Source organism: Pyxicephalus adspersus, chromosome 2 (genome assembly GCF_032062135.1).
Source record: "Pyxicephalus adspersus chromosome 2, UCB_Pads_2.0, whole genome shotgun sequence".
Taxonomy (NCBI): Eukaryota; Metazoa; Chordata; class Amphibia; order Anura; family Pyxicephalidae; genus Pyxicephalus; species Pyxicephalus adspersus.
The window spans coordinates 54,772,667-54,794,332 of NC_092859.1; the positions used below are offsets into that span (position 1 = coordinate 54,772,667).

General features: G+C 36.1%; 1 protein-coding gene across 1 annotated transcript in view; it reads right to left on the minus strand.

The window, feature by feature from the left end:
- Positions 1-21,666, minus strand: part of WWC1 (WW and C2 domain containing 1) — a 98,027-nt gene that overhangs the window by 24,932 nt on the left and 51,429 nt on the right. The window contains exons 3-10 of the mRNA XM_072400812.1: positions 18,478-18,681; positions 17,130-17,206; positions 15,584-15,663; positions 11,644-11,773; positions 10,536-10,673; positions 7,408-7,481; positions 5,936-6,178; positions 187-276 (exon numbers count right to left, since the gene is read on the minus strand). Of these exons, the coding sequence (XP_072256913.1) occupies positions 187-276; positions 5,936-6,178; positions 7,408-7,481; positions 10,536-10,673; positions 11,644-11,773; positions 15,584-15,663; positions 17,130-17,206; positions 18,478-18,681 (1,036 nt within the window). The remainder of the gene's footprint in view (positions 1-186; positions 277-5,935; positions 6,179-7,407; positions 7,482-10,535; positions 10,674-11,643; positions 11,774-15,583; positions 15,664-17,129; positions 17,207-18,477; positions 18,682-21,666) is intronic.

The window sequence follows — 21,666 nt, forward strand, 5'->3', positions numbered from 1 at the left end:
AATGGCAGAGTAATCGTCTGAGAAATGGATTTCTTCATCAAAGAATTATTAAACATCTACCACTCATCTTTTGATTGTTGCAACATTGCACAGGAACTTAATTGCTTTCCAATGGTAATTTACACTGTCTAATACTATACATTTTTCAGTGTACATATACTATCTGTAATATTATGTTATAAATACCTTTTCAGTTGTATGTGCAGTGTTGCCATTACCCTTGTTGTCTCTTCCAATTCTCTAACCAACTGATTCCTTTTACTGCTCATTTTTAACCTGATACAAAAAATAAAAAATATTAGAAAATTATTTTGGGAGTAATATTTCATCAAAAAGCAGATAAGTATTGTGAATGTATCTCTTCACACTACACTGAAATACAAGCTGATGATTTCACAGTAAAATTTTATTCAGAAGTACAATTTGCAACATAACTTGCAGAACTTTTATTTACACACACTGTCTAGTTTGTTATAGTAAAAGAATATGATTTAGGAACATGAAAAAGCCAAGTTTTTTCAAACAATAACTTTTTTAATAAGTTATTTAAGTTATAACATTATTTTAATGTTATATTTAAATTTCATACAATCCTAATAAAAAAATGTACAAATTAAACAACAGCAATGGGCATATGCTGATTCGTTCCTGGCACCATGCATACATGCACCATACACCATGCACCATACAGCTCAATGTTCTTTACAACAAAGACTGAGAAAAAAGTGAGTAATTATTTTTTTTAAATTTTATTAACCTCCCTAGTGGTCTAATTCCGTCCAAATTTCCATGCAAAAAGCGGTACAATTTTTTGCATGAAAATTTATTTTTCATTGTAGGCTATAAAATTTAAATAACAAAACACAAAACTCTGTTAAAAAATAAAAAAAATATTTAAACATGTAATATAACTGTACAATAGCATGTATAATATATATTATAATTATATATATATTATATGAATATTTCTTTGTATTGGACTCAATACAGCTATTTTGTATTGAATCCAATACAAAATTATTTGAGTTTCCCGCTGATCCTCCCGCCCGCACCAACGTCACCGGGAAACCCAGGAGATTGTCTCTGCATTTGCCAGCTGGAGATCGGAGGAGAAGGACATGTCCCCAGAACCTGTGGGGACCAGCACAACGCCGGGAGACACCAACGGAGCAAGGCAAGTGGGTTTTTTTTTTAGTTAAAAGCTACTCCGAGTGTGACTCGGGAATACCGCAAAAAAAAAAAATCACAAATAACTCTATATTTAAATATTGTCTGCTACTTGGTCTAATCCATGTGTCCTGTACTGTAGGTGCGCTGAATCCAAATCTGAAGTCGAATTCTGCCTAGGATGTCAGGATCTTAAGTTAATAACGCGTATAGACGCGATTACCTACATTCTCTGGTTCCGAAGTTACTATAAATTACTACATACATAACTAACTGTTGCCTCATAGTTCCACGACATTACAAAAACATAGTTTTATGTTGCAACAACATATACAATTACACATATTTCACCCGAGTCCTTGTTCAACACACATGTACACTTCAGAAGTGTTTCAGGCACTTGCTTTTGCGTCCAGATTGAAATGTAGGAAATTAATTTTAAGTGACATTCGGCAGCTTGATGGTATGCAGTTAGCATGTTGTTCACAAGTTCAGCATGGTTTTCAGCTCGCTGGTTGCCCAGAAAGTTTTGTTCAAATAGCACAAATAAATCCCAAGCAGCAAGTAAGTGGGTTGACTTTGTCTCTGAATGTGGCATCACGCATCAAATTGCGGATTTGGGGACCAACAAAAATGCCTGCTTTCAGTTTAGCATCTGTTATAACTTTTCCAAAATTGCCCTTCAGATACTGAAAACACATACCATCACGATCCATGGCAACAACAAAGTTTTTCAATAATCCAAGTTTAATATGAAGTGGCGGAAGGTAAACTCTGTGAATCAATGAGTGATTTATGCTTTATGTTGTACTGGCCAACAGTGTGTTCAGGTCTGGGTGGCCATTCCTTCACTTTGTAATGGTTGCTGTCATCATGACTGTTCCACAGGCACAGAAAGCACGTATATTTTGTATATCCCAACTGCAGGCCATGGAGTGCCACCACCTTCAGGTCACCACAAACATTTCACATGTGTTCTGAATAGGTAATCAATTTCAAAATGACCTCCATGGATTCGTATTTCTCTTTCATTCCCTCAGCATGAGCAGGAGGAACAGAAGGTTTTTCGTTACCTTTGTGCAGCAGTACAGCTTTCAAACTTGCTTTGCTCGAGTCTATGAACAATCTTCACTGCTCTGGTATGTATTTGCAACCTAACTCTATCATCAGACCACTCACGTCAGTACAGAAGCAAATGACGTTTTCCAGCTTGTAATAACCTGCGAACTTTGTGTCGATCACGAAAGTGTGAAGTTGTCGTTCCTTTTTGTAGCGAATTCCACTCCTTTAATCTGGAGGCTAACAGTTCAGACTTCTCTTTTGACAAAGACAGGTTCCTTACTAGATCATTTAAACCTGATTGTCTTATAAAATGTGGCTTACCCTCTTCAAATTGGGGTTCATACCATTAGTTAACATCGACATCATCCTCCTGTTCCTCATCAGACATGTCACTGTCAGTGACAACAGATGTAGGAAGGACTGGCACTGGATTCTCTGCATCATGTGGCACTGGCTTCAGAGCAGATTCACAATCAGGATAGACGATTTTTCACTTAGTCTTCTTTGAAAACCCAGCAAATTTACTCATACAGAAGTAGCAGTCCGAGTGATGGTCTTTTGGCTCACGCCAAACCACAGGCACGGCAAAAGGCATTTTATTCCTTTTCCCATTCAACCATTGTGTTAGGCCAACGTAACACACCTGACAGCAGATATGAGGTGCCCAGCTTTTATCCTGATATCCAATTTCACATCCAAAGTAATAATTTGTAGTAAGCAAATCTCACCCTCTTGGTTAGGTTCTTGCGTTGATCACACGTGGTATATTTGCCACAAATGTAGCAAAAATTGTCCGGTGTATTAACACAGCTGTGTCTACTCATTTTTAGCCCAAAACAGACTCACTATGGCCTAGCTGTACTATCCAATAAAATGGTTTAGACAAGCCCTTGGTCCATCTCGCTTTATATACCTATTTCTGATGACAGCTCTTGACCCAGACATGCCCAGCCGTTGCTGAAACATGCATTGCCACCATGGGGCGTGATTCAGCTGAGGGGGCAGCACGCATAGTGGTAGCTGCAACTGTTATAATGTTCCCATGTCAAAATACATTACCCATGCTAACAAACAGGAAGTTACTTTTTAGAAAACCATTCCAGGTTTGCTGGATCACCCAGGTTCGCTGATGAGGTGTATCTTTTCCAGCCTTGGAGAGCTTTAAAAAAAATCAAGCCTAAAGTGTCAGTCAATGCAGTATCATTCTTGTAATAGTTATTACCATTATATTGATCACTAAATGTATACATTTACATTTTTTTAACCAACAAGTGAATAATCTATCTGTAGCAAAAATTAAAAACTTTCTGCATGTAGTTTTAGACATACTTTTTTCTTCTATTTCTAAAGCTTCTATTTCTTTTTTTTAATATTTCCAAGAAGGAAAGTGTTGATTTTGTTCTGTATAAGTACAAAAGTACCAAGTATTCTGGGAATTGAAGAGAAATTTTTATTTTATATTTTCAGCTTGTCAAGGTTCCTGTTATCACTAAGATTCACCCACATTTTATTCAATATGTACACATTTTTGACACTGGATTCAATGAAAAAAAAATCTGTGGTTAAAAATTGGTTGAATCTTGTGTGAAAACAATCTGCCAAAAAAAAAAATACACTTACCTTCAATCCCGCAGGGCAATCTAATCTATCCAGGGGTTTCTTGCATCAGGTCCCACATCTTTTTCCTGGTTCTTCATCCTACGTCACCTGAACCAGGTCCTGGTTTGGGCGCATTAATGTTGTCAATATTAAAATCCTTCCCCTAGTGCTGTACTTAATTACGGCCTTACCTATCCAAATTCCTAGATCAATTTGCCATAAATTACACCTCCTTACTCTTCTGATTTATCTTTTAGGAGAGCCAGACCCATCTAAACAGGACCCTCCTAAATAGCCCTAAGTCCTCCGGGGGACTGGGGGATCCCAATTTCTACCATTACTATGTGGCATCTCATTTATTGAGGATGGTTGACTGGTGTAGACACTCTGTGTATAAACAATGGGTGTTTAGTGCAATACCCTTGTCCAATTTACCCTGGTTACTCCACCTACTCCAACTTACAGCTTAGACGCCATCCCACCATGGGACCCACATTGGACATCTGCGACAGGATACTGCTAAGGCGTCCCTGTCCCCAAGCCCCATACCACTATTTCCAATATTAGGCAACCCATGTTTCCTCCCATCGGTAGAGGATACAAAATTCAGAAAACTATGGTCCACTCAGGTGATTGGGTGGGTTATATAGAGTAAGATATCCAGAGGGACCCTTTAAACAAGAAGCCTGGAGGGCGTTGCAAGTGTCCCACTTCCTCAGGTCTCTCCCTCCAGCAAGAGCATTTGCCCGATCCCTGGCTGAGTTTGAAAACCTTTGCATTGGAATAGAGGCGATGAGGTGCTCATTTTCGGTTATTTACTCTCTGCTGAATGCAGCCTCAGCTCAGTACGTACACCAGAGCAGGCTGAGAAAATTATTCTACTGTTCCAAAAATGCCTCCATGAGCAGCAGGTATCAGGAATTAGGATAATAAAATGTAGATGGTATAATTACACCACAGCACTTACACAGAATATATCGTTCTGTCTCTGACCATTGTTGGCAGTGTTGTGAGGAGAAAGGCAGCTTCCTTCACATTTTCTAGGCGTGCCCAGTCCTGAGACAATTTTGGGATACGGTGGGCATGATTACACAAAAATTTACTGGGTACATGATTGCTCAGGGACTTGCCTTCTTCCTGCTGCATCAAAACACCATCCCAATAAAGGTCTACAGGCAATCCATACTCTCCCATATGGTGTTGGCAGCCAGATCATTTATCATTCTATTCTGGAAGCAGAGTACACCAACTGCTGAAAAGCTGTGTTTACGAAGGGTGTCCAACATTGATGCATATAGAAGACCTCACACCCATACCAATTCTCTAATACATGGTATGAATGATAGCAATCTGTGCGATCATCAAAATATATTAGATATAGAGAACCAGAGGGACAGTAAAAGCCTAAAATAGGGCCATTCACACTGACACAATTTAGAAATGCTATATTTACACCATGGTATAAGAATGTTATTGTTGCTCTTCAGGAATGTGTTTTTCAACCTGTCGGAAATCTGTTTTTCTACTCAGGATGCCAAGCTGACCAAGAAGTTACCAAGGTAATATATGTTTCATATGCAGTTTAAATGTAAGAACCTTATTGTTTATATGCACTGATGTAATGTTTGTTTTTCTTATGCTCTAAATAAAGAATGGTATATATAAAAAGTTATGGGGTCCGATTTATAAAAGCTCTCCAAGACTGGAGAACATAGACTATCATAGACAAACTTGGTCGATCCAGCAAACCTGGAATGGATCTGGTGCCAGAATAAAAACTTTTGCCAAATATGAGCAAATTATTTTAAAAAATGTATTCAAGGTTTGCTGGATTACCAGGTTCTCCTGTGATACTCCATCTTCTCCACTCTTGGAGAGCTTTAATAAATCAGGCTCATTGTATCAGTGTTGTTGTCTGCATAATACACTGTGAATGAAGGTGTGGTGACACCCCTTTAGGGATAAGTACTTCCTGCACAGTAAGTCTTAAGTCTTTTCAGTTGAATGCTGCTGGTCATCATTGAACCTGGAATACTAAGTCAATGAGTCAATACAGGGAGAAATGCAAAAAAGGTATTTTCTTGTATGGCTGATTTTTAGTACTTACCTTTCAGTCAGTGCTTTACTTTGGGTATCTCTTGCAGCTTGCAAATCTTCCTCTAATTGTTTCTTTTCGGTCTGTAGTCGTTCCACATCAGACTGACTCCATTTCCTTGGACTAATAAAGCGCATTTCTTTTAGGAGCTCTTCTTTCTCATTTATCAAAATCAGTCGATCACGCTCAGAATCAAGAACACCAGGCCAAGCTTCACTGTCCAGTTTTGCCAGTTGTATTTTTATATTGGATATCCTATGATTAGAATATGAAGTAGGAAAGAAAAACAAATGAACAGTGATAAAGTGGCAGTCTTTTTAGAGATTACATATTTTTAACTAAACCTACAAAGTTAAAGCTCATTAAACACCAGGAAGGAGGCGATCTACCGTATTTTTTGCCGTATAAGACGCACTTTTTCTTCCCCAAAACTTGGGGGGAAAAGTTAGTGCGTCCTATACGACAAATGTGTTAAAAAAAATATTTAAAATATTATACTCACCCGATACCCGATCCTGCATGTGTCTCTGGCTGCAGCGTGTCTCTCTTCTCTCCTCTGCCAGCATCGTGTTTTCTCCTGTCTGTAAAGCAAAGCGAAAGAAGCCGGCACAGCGCCACCTGCTGTTCCCTGTCCTAACTGCCGTACAATAGAAAAAAAGCACAGAGTGATCAGAAGGGGAATTTGAATGACAGAGTGAACAGAAGAGGAGTTTGAATGACACAGAGTGATCAGAAAGGGAATTTGAAAGGTACAGAGTGATCAGAAAGGGAATTTGAATGGCACATGAGTGATCAGAAGGGGAATACCGGTATGAATGGCACATGAGTGATCAGAAGGGAAATAATTTTTCAGAATCTTTTTTTCTAGATTTTCCTCCTTTAAAATTGGGTGCGTCTTATATTCCGGAGCGTCTTATACGGCGAAAAATACGGTACCTGTCAACCCTATAAAAGTTAATTCTCATGTATGGCTGCAGAGTTTAGGGAGAAAGAGACTGCACTATTTTATCTGATTCAACTGTAATTTCTGATTACAGGAATAGTACACATTTTCTTTTAAAGCGTTACAATAGCATTACTGAACTGACATATCACCTGCATCATTTATGACCAATTTAGTTGTTTTACGTTTGATTGTCCAAATGTTCTATGCATGTAATGGGTGAACAGTAAATGGCTCCAAATGAGCAGTAAGAATGTCCACATAAACTGGTATACATAATAAAGCCCATCTAGAGAAGACAATAATAACAATAATAATGCATGAATTCTATGTAAACAAAATACCTGGAGGATATATTGGGATAACTGAGCACTAAAGGAGATAAATCCTAACTGAAGTGTTTCAAGTAAGTAAGAGTTACAAATACATTAAGCATTTCTTCCACAGTCACTTTCTAAAGCAAAAAACTTGTACATAAAAAGTTACACATGACATGCTAATAGAAATATATGTATCTATCAAAAACATATACCGCACTCACCTTCTTTTTGCCTCTTCATATTGAAGTCGCAATCTGACCTTCTCAGCCAACTGGTTATTACTTTTCAAAGCAAGCTGGAGAGGTAAACACAGAAATGCATCTTGTGTTAAATTTTACACATTAAAAACAGACTTTTCCATTAACTTTTTTGTCTTTTACATATTACAAGCAAACTGAGTTTATTTAAAAATTTGCCAAAAAAAAGAAAAAAAAACAATAAAAGTTATCTATTTATCATTGTTTAATTCATACACCAGGGTTTTTTATTTAACATAGAGCTGAGAAGTATAGTTTTTACCCATAGAACCTCTGTGCCTTAATTTTGCATTGTATTGCATGTTGGGAAATTAAAGAAAGTACCTGTCTGCTTCAGGCAACACCAGACGATGCTAATTATCATAGTTACCATAATACTGTATTAATTGATTTCTTAGAGCCTTTAGGCAAGTACTAAGAGTATTTTCACCCATTCTTACCTGTGATAAAAAAAAAAAAAAAAATAGATGGGAATTATGTTGCTTTTAAAGTGGGCAAAAAGAATATAAAAAAATCCTTAATGCTTCTGTTTCCAACTATCGTTCTATCTGATTTATTTCAATTTATTTACTGTGATCTCAAAATCCGCTTGAACTCTTTTCTCAGTAGCTACATCCATCCTGATCAGGTTGGTTTCATACCATTTCGCCAACCCCCTGACCAAACCGGGCAGTCTATAGACCTAATTTCAGCAGTTTCCACTAACTGGGACAGTTCAACCAGGAAAGCCATGCTTCTATCTATAGACCTCCAAAAGGCAATTGACAGTGTGTGGGATTATCTATTTTACGTATTAAGTTGAATAAATCTTGGAGGTACCTTCCTGCGAACTCTGGCTACGTTATACAAATCTCCTAAAGCAAAAACACCTGCCCAGTAGTTAGAGAGATCATATGCGGAGGGTTGAACACAAATTTGCCCCTTTCGCAGACAACATCCTAATGTATATTTCATCACCACTAATTACTATCCCTAACCTATTTAAAATTTTTAAAACAATTTGCGGACATGTCAGGTCTACTGGTTAACCATTTCAAGTCAATGGCCATGGGCATAAATCTGCATCAAGCCACCACTGCTTCCCCGAAACAGGCCTTTCACCTGGAGTGGCATACGGCTGCCTTACCATATCTAGGGATATAACTCACCTCCAGACCTCAAGATCTAAATAATATGAACTATGGTCCCTTATTCAAACAAATATTCTCTAAACTAACCAAATGGTCTGCCTTTCCCCCATCCTGGTTGGGCAGGGTGGCAGCAGTGAAATCTGGGGTTGTAAAGAGAGTCGCATCAATCGTACAACCATGCTCTCTCCTAAAGTAAAAGGGGGTTTAGGAGTGCCTAATTTTAGGCTCTACTATAGGATAGCACAGATTGCGCAACTTCCTTGGAATACTTTATTGTTCCAAAGGCCCCATATGATGTACATATGGGTTCAGCCCCTTACAGAGACAGAACTTGCTTCCCTCATTTGGATACCTAACCACGTGAGACCCAAGATTTCATGCACATCCCTACAGTACTCATTATTGGTTTGGGACACAGTGAAACGCTGTCCAGATGTTAGCTCAGCTTATGTACCTCTTGCTCCGCTCTGGGGGAATCCTAAGTTCCCACCAGGAATGCCACCACATCGGTTTGGTTGATGGAGTAGCCTCAGGTTTCTCAGAGTTGGGAACCTTTAATTGGTAAGGCACATATTGAGTTTTAGTCATTTAGTTCAAAATAAAGATCTTCCCCAATCCGAATGTTTTTGCTAATCAGAGGTCCGCTCTTTTATAAACTCTAAACTCTCTCACTAAATTGTATATCCCCAGCCTCGATTCTGCAATTAGGCCTGTTCCTCATGATGATTCATTGCCAGTTCGGGTACCGCCACATGATGGACTTGCTTCTGTAGTTGATGAGAAATGCGCTGGCGTTGCAGCCAGTTACAACCCAGAATCATCTGATCCTGACTATTTGGCCAATATAAATTCAGAACCAGAGACCTTTACACAAGTAGAGCTGAATGATCTTGTTTGTGATCTAAATCTCTCCAAAGACAAAGCAGAACTTCTTGCTTCAAGGCTTAAACAGTAGCACTTGCTGATGTTGAAGATGTATTAACATTACGTTTTTGTACGTGCATGTATTTTGTACTATGTGAACTTTAATAGTATTCATAACTCAGGAACTGTTAGTGTTAGGGAAAAACTGTTGACCTGTGTTACTTTTAGTGCAGGCTGGGAAATTTAAAAAAAAAAACCTGTTGGCTTTGGTCAATTCTGTGCTCACTGATTTCAACATGATTTCGACATGTGCTCACTGATTTCCTATTACAATTAGGCAAGTGCATTTAATGTCATTTTTGGCTTTTGTCCATTTTTGGGCTATTGGTTAGGTGGTGAAGTGGTTAAATATTGCCCCAAAGGAGAAATGAGGCATCAATGGGTAATAATGGAACTGTAGTCAACACAGCAAATTCTTCTTTTAGTTAATTTACAGCAAATCAATCAACTTGTCAGTCATAAATTCCAGGACTTGCCAGATGCTTTAATTTAGAAATAAAGCAGGTTAGCAGGAATTTTCCCAACTGTGTGGGATATATCCAACATAAAAAGCAACAAATAATGTCAGACTATTTGCCTGGCAGTATTATCTTATGACTACAAACACACACATCAATACACTCATCCATTGTGCCTCTCTATAGATATTAAGTTCTAATCATTTGGGCACAAAATGACCTAGAGATATTCAGGTAGATATTTTTCAAGTAAAGTAGTTACACAATTTGATGCAAATCAAATTTCCCCTCATTTAGCCAAGTAGAGATGGCAGCTAAGTAGCGGTATCTGTTCTACAGGGAAGTGAGGACAACAACAGACTGCAGGGACTACAAAAATGTTATAACTTTGTTAGTGGTTTGTGGTCAGTCACTTGCCTTGCTGTGCGAGAAATGTATTGGTTTGTACAGTACCCCAGCTTGAAAGCAACCTTTTTTAGAACACACTTTACCAGTCAAAACTGAACAGTGAGCAATAAGATATGCTTGCCACAAACATACATCTCCCATAGTATGCTAACACCCTTAAAAAAATACTCACATTTCCTGAAATATCAGTCTGAGAACTAACATTTCGGGACAAAGATAGACATAAACTACTCAATGAAGTCTCACTGGTCCAGAGGTCTGACTGAGATCCTTTGTCAAAAACAAAGCCATTTTTCAACCTGGCAAGACTCTGTGGATAAAAAATAAAATATACTAATTATAAAACTTACTTTCAAGTAGAAATATGCCAATATGTATTATTGTGTCAAGTATTAAAGTAGAAACAGGTAGCATCAGAATAATATTTCATTAAAAAAGATTTAACATGCAAATTAAAATAACTCAAATAAAATTAAAATAAATTAAAATAAATTAAAATAAAAAAAGATTATTATTACAGTGATCAATGATAGATTTCAGTGAAAAAGTTGAATTGAGATATGGCAATTCCTGAACATTTCTGTGGATGCTAATATACGTCGAGAAGCTGGGCTAGATAAGGAGTTGCGGTTGGGGTGGGGGCAAAAAACTGCAGCCAGAAGCATCCTGGGATGTATGACATGAGTATTCCAGGGGACTGTGCTCCCATTCTGTCTTTATCCCTGCGGTGATAAATACAGAAGGGAAGGGGCTTCATTCCCCACAAACACACAAAAAATAGGAGTTTTACCTTTCATAAAAGGGTAGTCTACACTTTTATGTAAAGTTAAAAATTTAATTTAGGTCTGCTTTAAATATCCTTAAACATTTTATACCCAAGCTACATATAGTGCCTTGAATTTCCCCCAGGTCAAGAATAAAACTAACAAATATAATAGAACAGACAATGTAGGCAAGTTGGCAGCAACCTAATCTTTGTGCACTTCAATAAAATGCTGCTGAAATTAAAGCCCATCTCTGGGCAAAATCTTCTGTATTTACAAAACTGTCTAAAATTCTGTTTTCACTTTGTCATTATGCGGTACTGAGTGTATTGAGAAAAAAAAACTATTAAACTTATTGTAGCATCAGGCTGCAACACAACAAAATTCGAATTAGTCAGTCAACCTACAATTAACAGCTTAGTAAAGAGTAAGGTGTAGTCAGAGGTGCTAAACATCAATTTGATGCTAAAATGTGTTTTCAGCAGAATGTATCAATTATTCTTATCCATGAGTTACCTGTATTAGCTCCTGTTTTTCTCTTTCTCCTGAACTGATTGCTTTTTTGATGGCTTTCATTTCATTCAGAATAGCTTGAGCTTCATCAAGTTTATAACTGCCATGGTTTCCTGACATTTTCAGGTCAATTCTATATTTGTAAAGGAAAAAGAAATCAGAACACAACTTTAGGAACAAGCATAGTTTTACAGACTGTAACTTTGCTATTTAGTCAAAGTAAGCCCAAAAGAGTAAAAGCCCAACTACCAAAATATTTATACTTGGTGCTAACATGCATTTGATCATGTCATCCCTTCAATTTTAATAACAAGTATAGTTTTACAGACTGTCACTTTGCCCATTTAGTCAAAGTAAGCCCAAGAGAGTAAAAGCCCAACTACCAAAACATTTATACTTGACTCTTTAAAGCAGGGTTAATTACTTTATTATTGATTTATGCTTTACCAGGCAATATATACATAACATGAGGTTAGTAAATGTAGATCAAAAACAACATTAATTGCTTACAATATCATTTATAATACATATGGAAGTCATCTGAAGTAAAGGTTGTTCTGTGGAAATATATTTACTTATGGCTGAATTCACTAGTTTTAGTTTGTATATCAACTGAGTTTAAATTGGGGCCATGTCTTTTCTATAGAGTTTTGATTTTCTATGCTGAAAGTGTGGGAAAAGAAAAACTACTATAAGATCTTCTATTCTACTTTAACTCACTTTTCATTTAGCTATGGGAAGTTTACACTACATTCCTACCTGTTATAGGTCAGAACAATTGCTAAAATGAAAAAAAAAATGATCTTTTCAATTTCTGGCTCATCTAGGCAGGCTTCTTATGCAGCATACACATGCTCAATTTTTGTGACAAAAGAGTGACAGATGAACTGTTCTATGGAGAGGGGAAGGGGAGAACAAGAGAGCAGAACCTTGTGCTCTTCTTGATTGACTTATACAGAGGTTGTTCACTGTCGGCCATTCATGGATCTGTCAGGATAGATTCATGAATGTCGGGTGACTGCTGTACCAGTGTCAGATTCTCATCCACGGAGAGGCCAAAAATTTGTATTGGGCTAGAATCATATGACGTGTGTACAAAGTCCTAGGTTTGTATTATGTGTTCAACCATATAGGACAGGGCATACATATGCTGAGGGGTACATATGCTTGAGTGGAGCATCTTTTCAAATAAAGATCTTGAACTCTCTCTTCTGAACTGATATTTTTGATATATATATATCAAGGCAAGTCTAATTTTCTGTCCCCAAAACAATAGGCTTTATTTAGAGTAAGCTACAGCATTTGCAGTAAAGGAGCCACATAACTATTAACTTGTCTGTAATGTTTGGGTCCAAAGAATCAGTTTCTCTTCAGTTCCAGTTCAACTAATGTGTTGAATCAATGTATTTGTAGACTCAAATGCTCTCTCCCTGTTATATTATTAGAGCCCTAAATCTGTCATTCATTTTTTTTTTTGCACCAGCAAAAAAAACTTTCAGAAAACTTTCGGAACTGAAATTCATGCCTGCAAATTTAAAAAATGTATACTGTTTAATGGATCCAACTGGCAATATGTAAAATCTAGTGCCTTGAACCCAAGGATTTTTTGACTACATTTTGAAGAAAAGGTCAGAGACTGATTGCTATTTTAAATAGAGTTTGGTTAGCTGTGTTGTAGAATTGTACTTGCTTGAATACAAATTGTGCAGTTTAAACTCTTTTTACATAGTCTGCGGCTATCTGTATTCTGCTGCCACCTGTGTGATAACTAAGGAAAGCAGCCTCCACTGTATTAGAACAAAATCTTTTACCATACGCACAAAAGCCTACAGTGTTGTAATGATCTATATATTGTATTGAACTGATGTAAAATCAAAGTGTTCAAGCCAACCTATAGTATTCTCTATACAACAATATAGGCAGGAATATGTTTATACCGAACTGTAAAGTCCTCATATCATATGCTTATGCTGTATTAACTAACAGGCAGCATAAATCTTTCACTCTGCAGATGCACAAAAGGCCTATTACCACACACTGGAGGTATAGATCAATATCCTGTGTTTATGTGGTCCAAGATACCCTCCCGGTTTCCTCCTACCCTTAAATATAGTCCGGGAAGCGTTTCCAACAATGCATACCAATAACATCACCAATCACACAAAATGACAATTAATGGAACATACTCACAGGTCAGTAAAACCACTTATCTAACATATTAACTAACATTTGGATATTTATTATATCACTACACAAAGACCTATGTATGTGTAATATGTTAGCCATACAATACCAACTAGTAAACACCACAAAAACAAACTGCAGAGATTTAATGATCTGGGGTTTTGTGACACAAATTTAGAGGACATAGCATACCTTGCTAATATTTTTTGGAAATTGATTTACAACACTGAATGTATCTCTTACAGGTATATCTATTTACTGTTAGGGTAATATTTTTATATCTAAAGTAAAGAAGACCAATTTTTGTACTTTTCATGAACTTCATGAATATAGTTTATTGTTTTCTTTATAGGTTATTGGAGGGACACTAATTATAGCTGCCTACAGCTCAACCAGGTTTATCAAGAATGCAAAATGAGAACATTCTTCATGTCTTTACTTGGAAATAACTGGTGAAACGATATATGCCAAATTATTCAAAAGGTATTCATGCAGGAACAGAAGTACTAATACCCATACCCATACCATAAAATCTTAGTGAGCATAAAATGCCAAACTCAGCAAGATCTCAAAAAAAAACAAAACAAAAAAAAACCTTCCTTAACCCTCCTTCTCTGTTTGATCTTCACTGAAATGTAAATTACCACTGTAAATATTCATAAAAGTTACAGTACTTTTTTTACTTTTTTTTTTTTGTAATCTTGACAACAAAAGAAATGATGCTGTCTATATAATTTTGGAACATAAAAAATTGATTGTTAAAGCAAAAGGGAATTAAATGAGAACATATCAGCCTTAATTTCTTTACATTATTCATGACAGTTTCATGGTAATGTTTATGCAGAACTGCGCTAATTTTGTACTAGCACAAAATTAGCCTAATTTTTAGCTCTATCTAGCAGTACATAAAATGTCCTCTACCTGGACATCACAATTGACTGAAGACTGGCAATTCCCTGTTGAAAGAAGCCTTGCCATGTGGCAAAAGAACCTTTGAAATACAGCAACTCAGTTCTGATACTTTAGTAGTGGTGTTGCATAGTAGGTCAGGTTGAAAAAAAGACATAAGTCCATCAAATTCAACCACAAGGGAAATAAACATATCCCAGATATAAAACCCTATGGACATAGTTGGTCCAGGGGAAGGCAAAAAAATCTTCCTGATTCCATGAGGCAATCGGATGTTCCCTGGATCAGCAGTCCAAAGGTCCAGGTCCTGCTAGAAAAGAAATAGCTTTAACTGATCCTCTTCATTTTGTTCTTGCCTGTACAGCCCCAATCATTACTATGGGGATCTGTACTTGAGGTAGCTTCCAGTAGTCCTATAGAGTACAGTATATGTGGGTTCATAGAGAGGGATCTGGGCAAGCCTTCAAAGAAATCTGACCAAAGCTAGCTGTCTATTAATGTATAGTACTTTGTTTAAATGTTATAAAAGAGTTTTGTAGACTTGCAGTTCCCTAGGGGTTTCCACGGAAATATTCAAGGAGCCAGAAGTATGATATGGGTTAATGGTACACATTTAGCAGTTACATCTGTGGGTTGCAAAAATTTGGAGCAACCTTTTAGAAAAGCCGCGAGTTGTTAAACCTGTTCTATGAGAACTGTTAGGGATGCTGAGTGGGGCAAGTCCAGGTACTCAAATACTAAATTAATCAGTTACTATATTGATGCAAATTATGTTAGTAGCTATGTGAAATAGTCTGTAATAGTAATTGCATTTAGTGAAATGTTAATATGTAATGAACGCTTAACTTACTGTTGAAGTGTCTGATAGCCATTTTCCTTGTATTGGAGTTCTTGCTGCATATAGACTACTTCTCTCTTCAGTTTGTTAACCTGTATTTGGGTACGTTAGACAGTATCAACAACTTATTCATGAGTAAAAAAAAAAGGGGAAAAAAAATAAATAAAATTCCATTAAATTTTAAGGTTCTTTAAAATAAGGAAACCCAAGATTTACTTTTTTACTTTTTTTGAGTAGGAAATTATGCTTACCTTTGAATTACTACAGTGAAGTGTTCTTCTAATCACATACCTGTAATAGACTTTCCAGCCTTAACTTCTTAGAATTCTATCAACTGATTAGCATAAAAACAGGAGCAAAAAGAACAGATCCCTTCTACAAATAAATATCTTTTTCTAAGGACATGTTAAGGGTTTGTGTTTAAACAAACTTGCAGCCTATCTGTTATGATAAACTGTTGTGATAAAGAACTCAAGCAACAATATGTAAATACAAAGCTGTGGTGATAAAACAGTGTAAAATATATTTTAAAACTTAATTGGTGGTGTGAAATATAAACATACAAAAAATGCTGCAAAAAATTTAAAAATGTTATTTTTATCTGTTCACATACAGGACACAATCCATTAAAGACTAAATTTTGCTGTAAAATTCATACATTATCAAAAAACATAATCTGAGGTAAAGCTTTTTTTTCAATATGCCTCAAATGGCAAGATATTATCAAATATAAAAAAGATGACTGATACTAATACAAATTGTTTTTGACAGCGTAAGAAAAGGATAGGCTCTCTAGTCAGTTTTTTAGTGCAGTATATAACCCCTTTGGAAAGATTTCTCCAGTTTGGACACAGACTGCAAAAAATACATCTTTTTTTAAAACCAGAAAAAAATAGAAACATTAGAACCCCTTTTAAGTATATTTGCAGTGTCTCCCTATCCTGGTGACAACAACTGTGATATTCTAGGGAAATCAAAAACATGTAAACCTGTAGTGAAGTGTATTAGCTCCCCTAGTTTAAAGAGAATGTGACATGAGTGCAGCAACTTGGCCTCCCTCTACCAACCAGACCTTGGGTTCTGCCTGGGTCACCCTGCAGTTAATCTGCTCAGGGTTCAATCTCTCAACAATGGCTGCTACAGATGGGTTTATATAGTAAAAAATTTGACGATCTTGGAACTTACGATAAGAAAAATATTAGCACCCCCATCACCATCATTTTGGGTAACAATGCTATAAATTACAGTAACCACTATTCAGAAACCTAAGCCTGAAGGATTTAAAAATAAAGATCCTGTATCTGCATTTAATGCCAAACATTAGAGGGACCCTTTTACAAAACTAAAAGTAACTTTTTTATTGGTTTGTGCTCATTTCAGATGACCAAATCAAAATCAAGAGAATTTTAAACAACATTTAGGCTTGACCAAATAAATTAATAATAAATATAATTTAAGATACTCATTTGCAAATCAGCAATTTGTTACTTTTTTAATACAACACATTTGTCATTTTTAATGAGTCACAGACAATGATTTTAACACTCTATGGACATACCCGAGACTTTGCAGTAGCTATTTCAGCTTTCAGAATTTCAGGATCATATTTTGAATTTGAAGAAGAACTTGAAGCCACTAAAATAAAAAGGGAAAATAGACATATAATTTTAGGTATTTATAGGAAATTAACTTTAATGAACTAATTTACAGTGTTAATTTCCTATAATTAACTAATTATAGGAAATTAACACAGTAATTCCATAAATTTACAAATCACAAAAAAAAATGTTTAATGCGGGTTATAAAGCCAATCTTCAAGTGTATTTTTAAAGTATGCATTGTATGCTGTTACATGTTATAGTTAAACAGCTAAGTGTGAGGATTTGTAGAAGTATTTGTGGAAATGTTGTACTGCATGGATCCTTCTGATTTTACCCAAATAATGTAATCAGTGACTGCCCATTTCGGCTCGGTCTACACGGCCTGTTTTAAAAACTAATAAAAGCTCCCACCATGTTTATATGTGTTTTTACAAGCGTTTAAAGCTTGCCTTTTAAAATGCTAAAAAAATCCTTTTAAACCCACATGACAGGTTTTGCCACGATTTTACTAAAGCATTTATAAGAGTTTTCATTTTACCCCACATACACGTACATAAAACCCCTAACTCATTGCCTGAAAGGGTTAAAAATATATGAAAAAATTAGAGGTGACTTGTTAAAGTATTTTATATATGTATGGGTTCTGTGTTAAACTGTATGTAACTTTTTATTACAGGTTATCCCACAATGAAAGGATGATTCCCATGGCTGCATTTATGACATGAGCACAGCTGTGGGACTTCTGACAGTGTGGGATCCCAAAGCACTAGAGGGCAAATGAGGACAAGTCTCCCTATTCACCTCCAGTGTTGATTGGCTGAAAAAAAAAGAAACCCTGATGACACTTGAGCCACTTTTGCACATTTATGAGTGTTTTTAATTTTTAAAATGCAGCTAACACTTTTAACACTTTTTTTTTTTAACACTTTTAAACATGTTTTAAGGAAACCGCCCTAGCCTATTGGAATGCATAGGAATTTCAAACATGGGTTTTAAAACGCCCAGGTTAAATGCTGGGGAAACAGTCCATGTAGATTAAGCCATAAGTAATGAAGCTGAAAATTGCAATTTAATGTATTTTAGGACCCTGTACTGAAACAGCTCACATATGATGTGAACTGTGGGGTTACCTCTAAGCAGCAAGAGTTCTGTTGTTTAAAGTAGTGTTCAGGGGAAGCTGGGTAGCTGGCCTGCTGCTTGTGAAAGACCCTCTATTGATTACTGTACATGTAGCCTACATTCATTACAAGTGGCAAGTGGAACAACATAGATACAGAAATAAATTTATTTTGATCCAATACTTACAACTTGGCTGAGATCCAAGCTTATGTTTCCAAACATCGTGTAGCTGCCTATATTCCTGCTGGGCTAGTTTAAGCCTTTGCTGTTTGACTTGGTAAATTTCTTTTTGAGCATCAAGAGCTTCTTGAGCAAGCACCAGATAGTCTTTTAGCATGCACTCCTGTTGTCTTCTCCATTGAACTCGAGGATCTTCTATCTGTGTGGTTTCTGCAAATAAATCGACAAACAACCTTTTATTAACAATGGCAAATACAACAGTCCAATGTGTATTGCTGTTTTGTGACAGAAATAGCAATAAAAAAAAGGTTTGGGGTTGAATTGTTCTTTGTAGAAAATACAGTTTTTGCCTGGTAAAAAATCTGTAATTCGGCAGAAGGAAAGGCTTACCAAGGTAGAATAAATAATAATTCCACAGCTAAGAAATATTTGTTATAATGTTGATAATCTTATTAATTAATGTTATTAATTATTATTAATATTAAAAAGCCACATTATCCCATCCACCTTTATATTCAGCATATAGTTCTCTCTCCTCTTCTCTAATAAGAGTTTAGAAGTTAAAAAAAACAAGGTAGTCATTGAAAAAAAACTCACTGGCAATAATACTGGTCTTTCTAATAAATATGTTTAAAGCTGAACACTGGGCACATATCAAATACAAAAATAAATGCAGCTCTGTGTTTAATACATTTATTAAATGTATTTTAAACTGTTGTTTATGATGTGTATTTGTAAAATGAATAAATAAAAAACTAATAAAAATTGGTTTGAAAAAAAAAAATGTATTTTAAATACAAGCAGTTTAAGTACTGAATTTAAAATTAGTATCAACCTCTTGATGCTACACAGCAGAGCTCAAATTCGTTGTACAAAAGTGCAAGTATATGCAGACAGGAGGAGTCTGCTGCTTTATCTCTACTGTATTATCACTGGTGGTGAGGTATTCTGTAAGTGTTACTTATGTACTGCAGAGAAAAATGAAGTTTTCTGTCCTACCAAAATGAGCTAATTTACTATGTGAAATAGTAAATCTTGGGACTGGATGGACAGAGATACTGCTTATTTGGCAGACACAACAGCACCATTAGATGTATTTTATTGTGTATTTAGTAGGAGAGGATAATCATGCCTCAACTTCCAATAGTAGCAGGAAAGGATAATCATGCCTCAACTTCCAACAGCTACATTCACAATTGTAATTAGTTTGCCTATTTCTATGCACTGTATTAATACATTTATATGCTTATTTTCTTTCATGTACCCTTTTTCTCCTTGTAGCCTTTTTCTCCTTGTTATATGCAGAATTCATTAGATATTTAAATCAAAAACGTATCCTTTCGTAACAAATTCTTTATCATCCCTAACACAATAATTTGTGAGCAACACATTTATTTTTAAAATAATATATATATTTAGACACAGAAACTTAATGCAGACCCATTCTTAAAAAAAGGCATAGATTAATTGCTTATTTATAGAAAGCTAGAATATAAGCACAATACTTTTCTGCCTAGCAATTTGGGAGTTTGTGTGGCCAGTTTTTAGTTACATAGAGGCCCAGTTTTCACATTTTTCTTCAGCCACTGTTCCCTAAAGTATATATATATATATACATATACTCACACAAATATTTACATACATACATATATACATACATACACACACACAGTATACTATGCTCACAGTTGATCCAGAAGATTGCTTAAAAAACTCTTATAGTATGCATGGATAAAGACAAAGCATGGTCCAATTTGCTCTTGCATAGAGCAAATAAATAAATAAATAAATAAATAAAAATAAAAGCACTGGGGGAAAAAAATCATGAATCTGTAAGGCAGTGGCCACCACCAACCTATCTGACAACAGGGCCCAATAACATAGAAAAATTTTTTGCCATGGCCCAAAGGGAGGGGGGGGTGTTGTTGTATGGCAAAACTATTCTATGTTATGGTTATATTTTATTCTCAGCAGCTCTGCCACCTGACAGCACACCAGCTCTCTTACACTGCTCTGCTATTCTCAGCTAGTTTGGGGTCAGGTGGCGGATCTGCTCAGAAGAGCAGAGCTGTGTAAGAGAGCTAGTGTACTGCCAGGTGGCGAGCCTTTAAACCCACTCATATCCCACACAATCTCTTCAATGTGCAGATTTTCCTACAAATGTAATGTTGCAATAACCTTAGTGAACAACTTTGCAGAAAGTTGATTATGTAGACCATTTAAAAAATTTTTACAAAGTGAGAATTCACCTGCTGTTGGGAGAGAGGTTAAAGCAAGAGAGGGTGGCGTGACAGGGAGGTTACATCCTGATCCCCATCTTTGTTGTCTCCCTTAGCATTCTATTTTCCCCGTTTCCATTTTTTTGCCCTGACTTACCTTCTTTGCCCCAACCGCCCCCCCTCTCTACTCTGGTCCACTACCTCACTATTTTGGTCACCTACCCACCTGTCATTTTCTACCTTTCACAAGAATTTGCTTTTCACTGGAAAGTGTATTAGCTGGTCAGTAGGTTTTCTGACCCTGAGAAAGCTACCTGCCTGTCACTAGGGTACAGATTACTAGTGAACCTGTCTGTCACTGGAGTATTTGTCTAGTAGTGGAATTTGTGTCATTATCATACCGGCATGTCATTGATATCTGCCTGCCTTTGGTAAAATCTTCCTTTTGGTATGATTTGTTTGTCATAGATATCTGATTTTCATTAGTAGTAATTGTTCTTGGTAATATCTGCATGGCACCAAACATCTACATTTACTTGGTGTTACCCTAAAGTAATTTAGTATGCAGTAAGTGTCTGGTGTTGTTAATATCTTCTTGTCGTTAATATATGCATACCATTATTATGTGGCTGTCAAAGGTAAAACTTTTCCTGGGGTTTTTGTTATTCCTTGGGGAATACGTATGCAACTTAAATATGTGCCTATTAATGAAATCTATCTCTTATCCAATAGCCACTTGTCAGTGGTATTATCTGCATGCTACTGATTTCTGTCAATGATAATAAACTTCAGTTGCTGTTATGCTTTGCATGTCTTTGCTAATATCTCCTAACATCTGCTTTATGAACATTTTAAATTTTTTTAATTGTTATTTATGTAGTTTTATTATTATTATTAATATTATTATTATTATTATTATTATTAATGTTCTGTATCTGGATGTCGCACCTGGCAAATCAGAAGCCACACTTCCAAC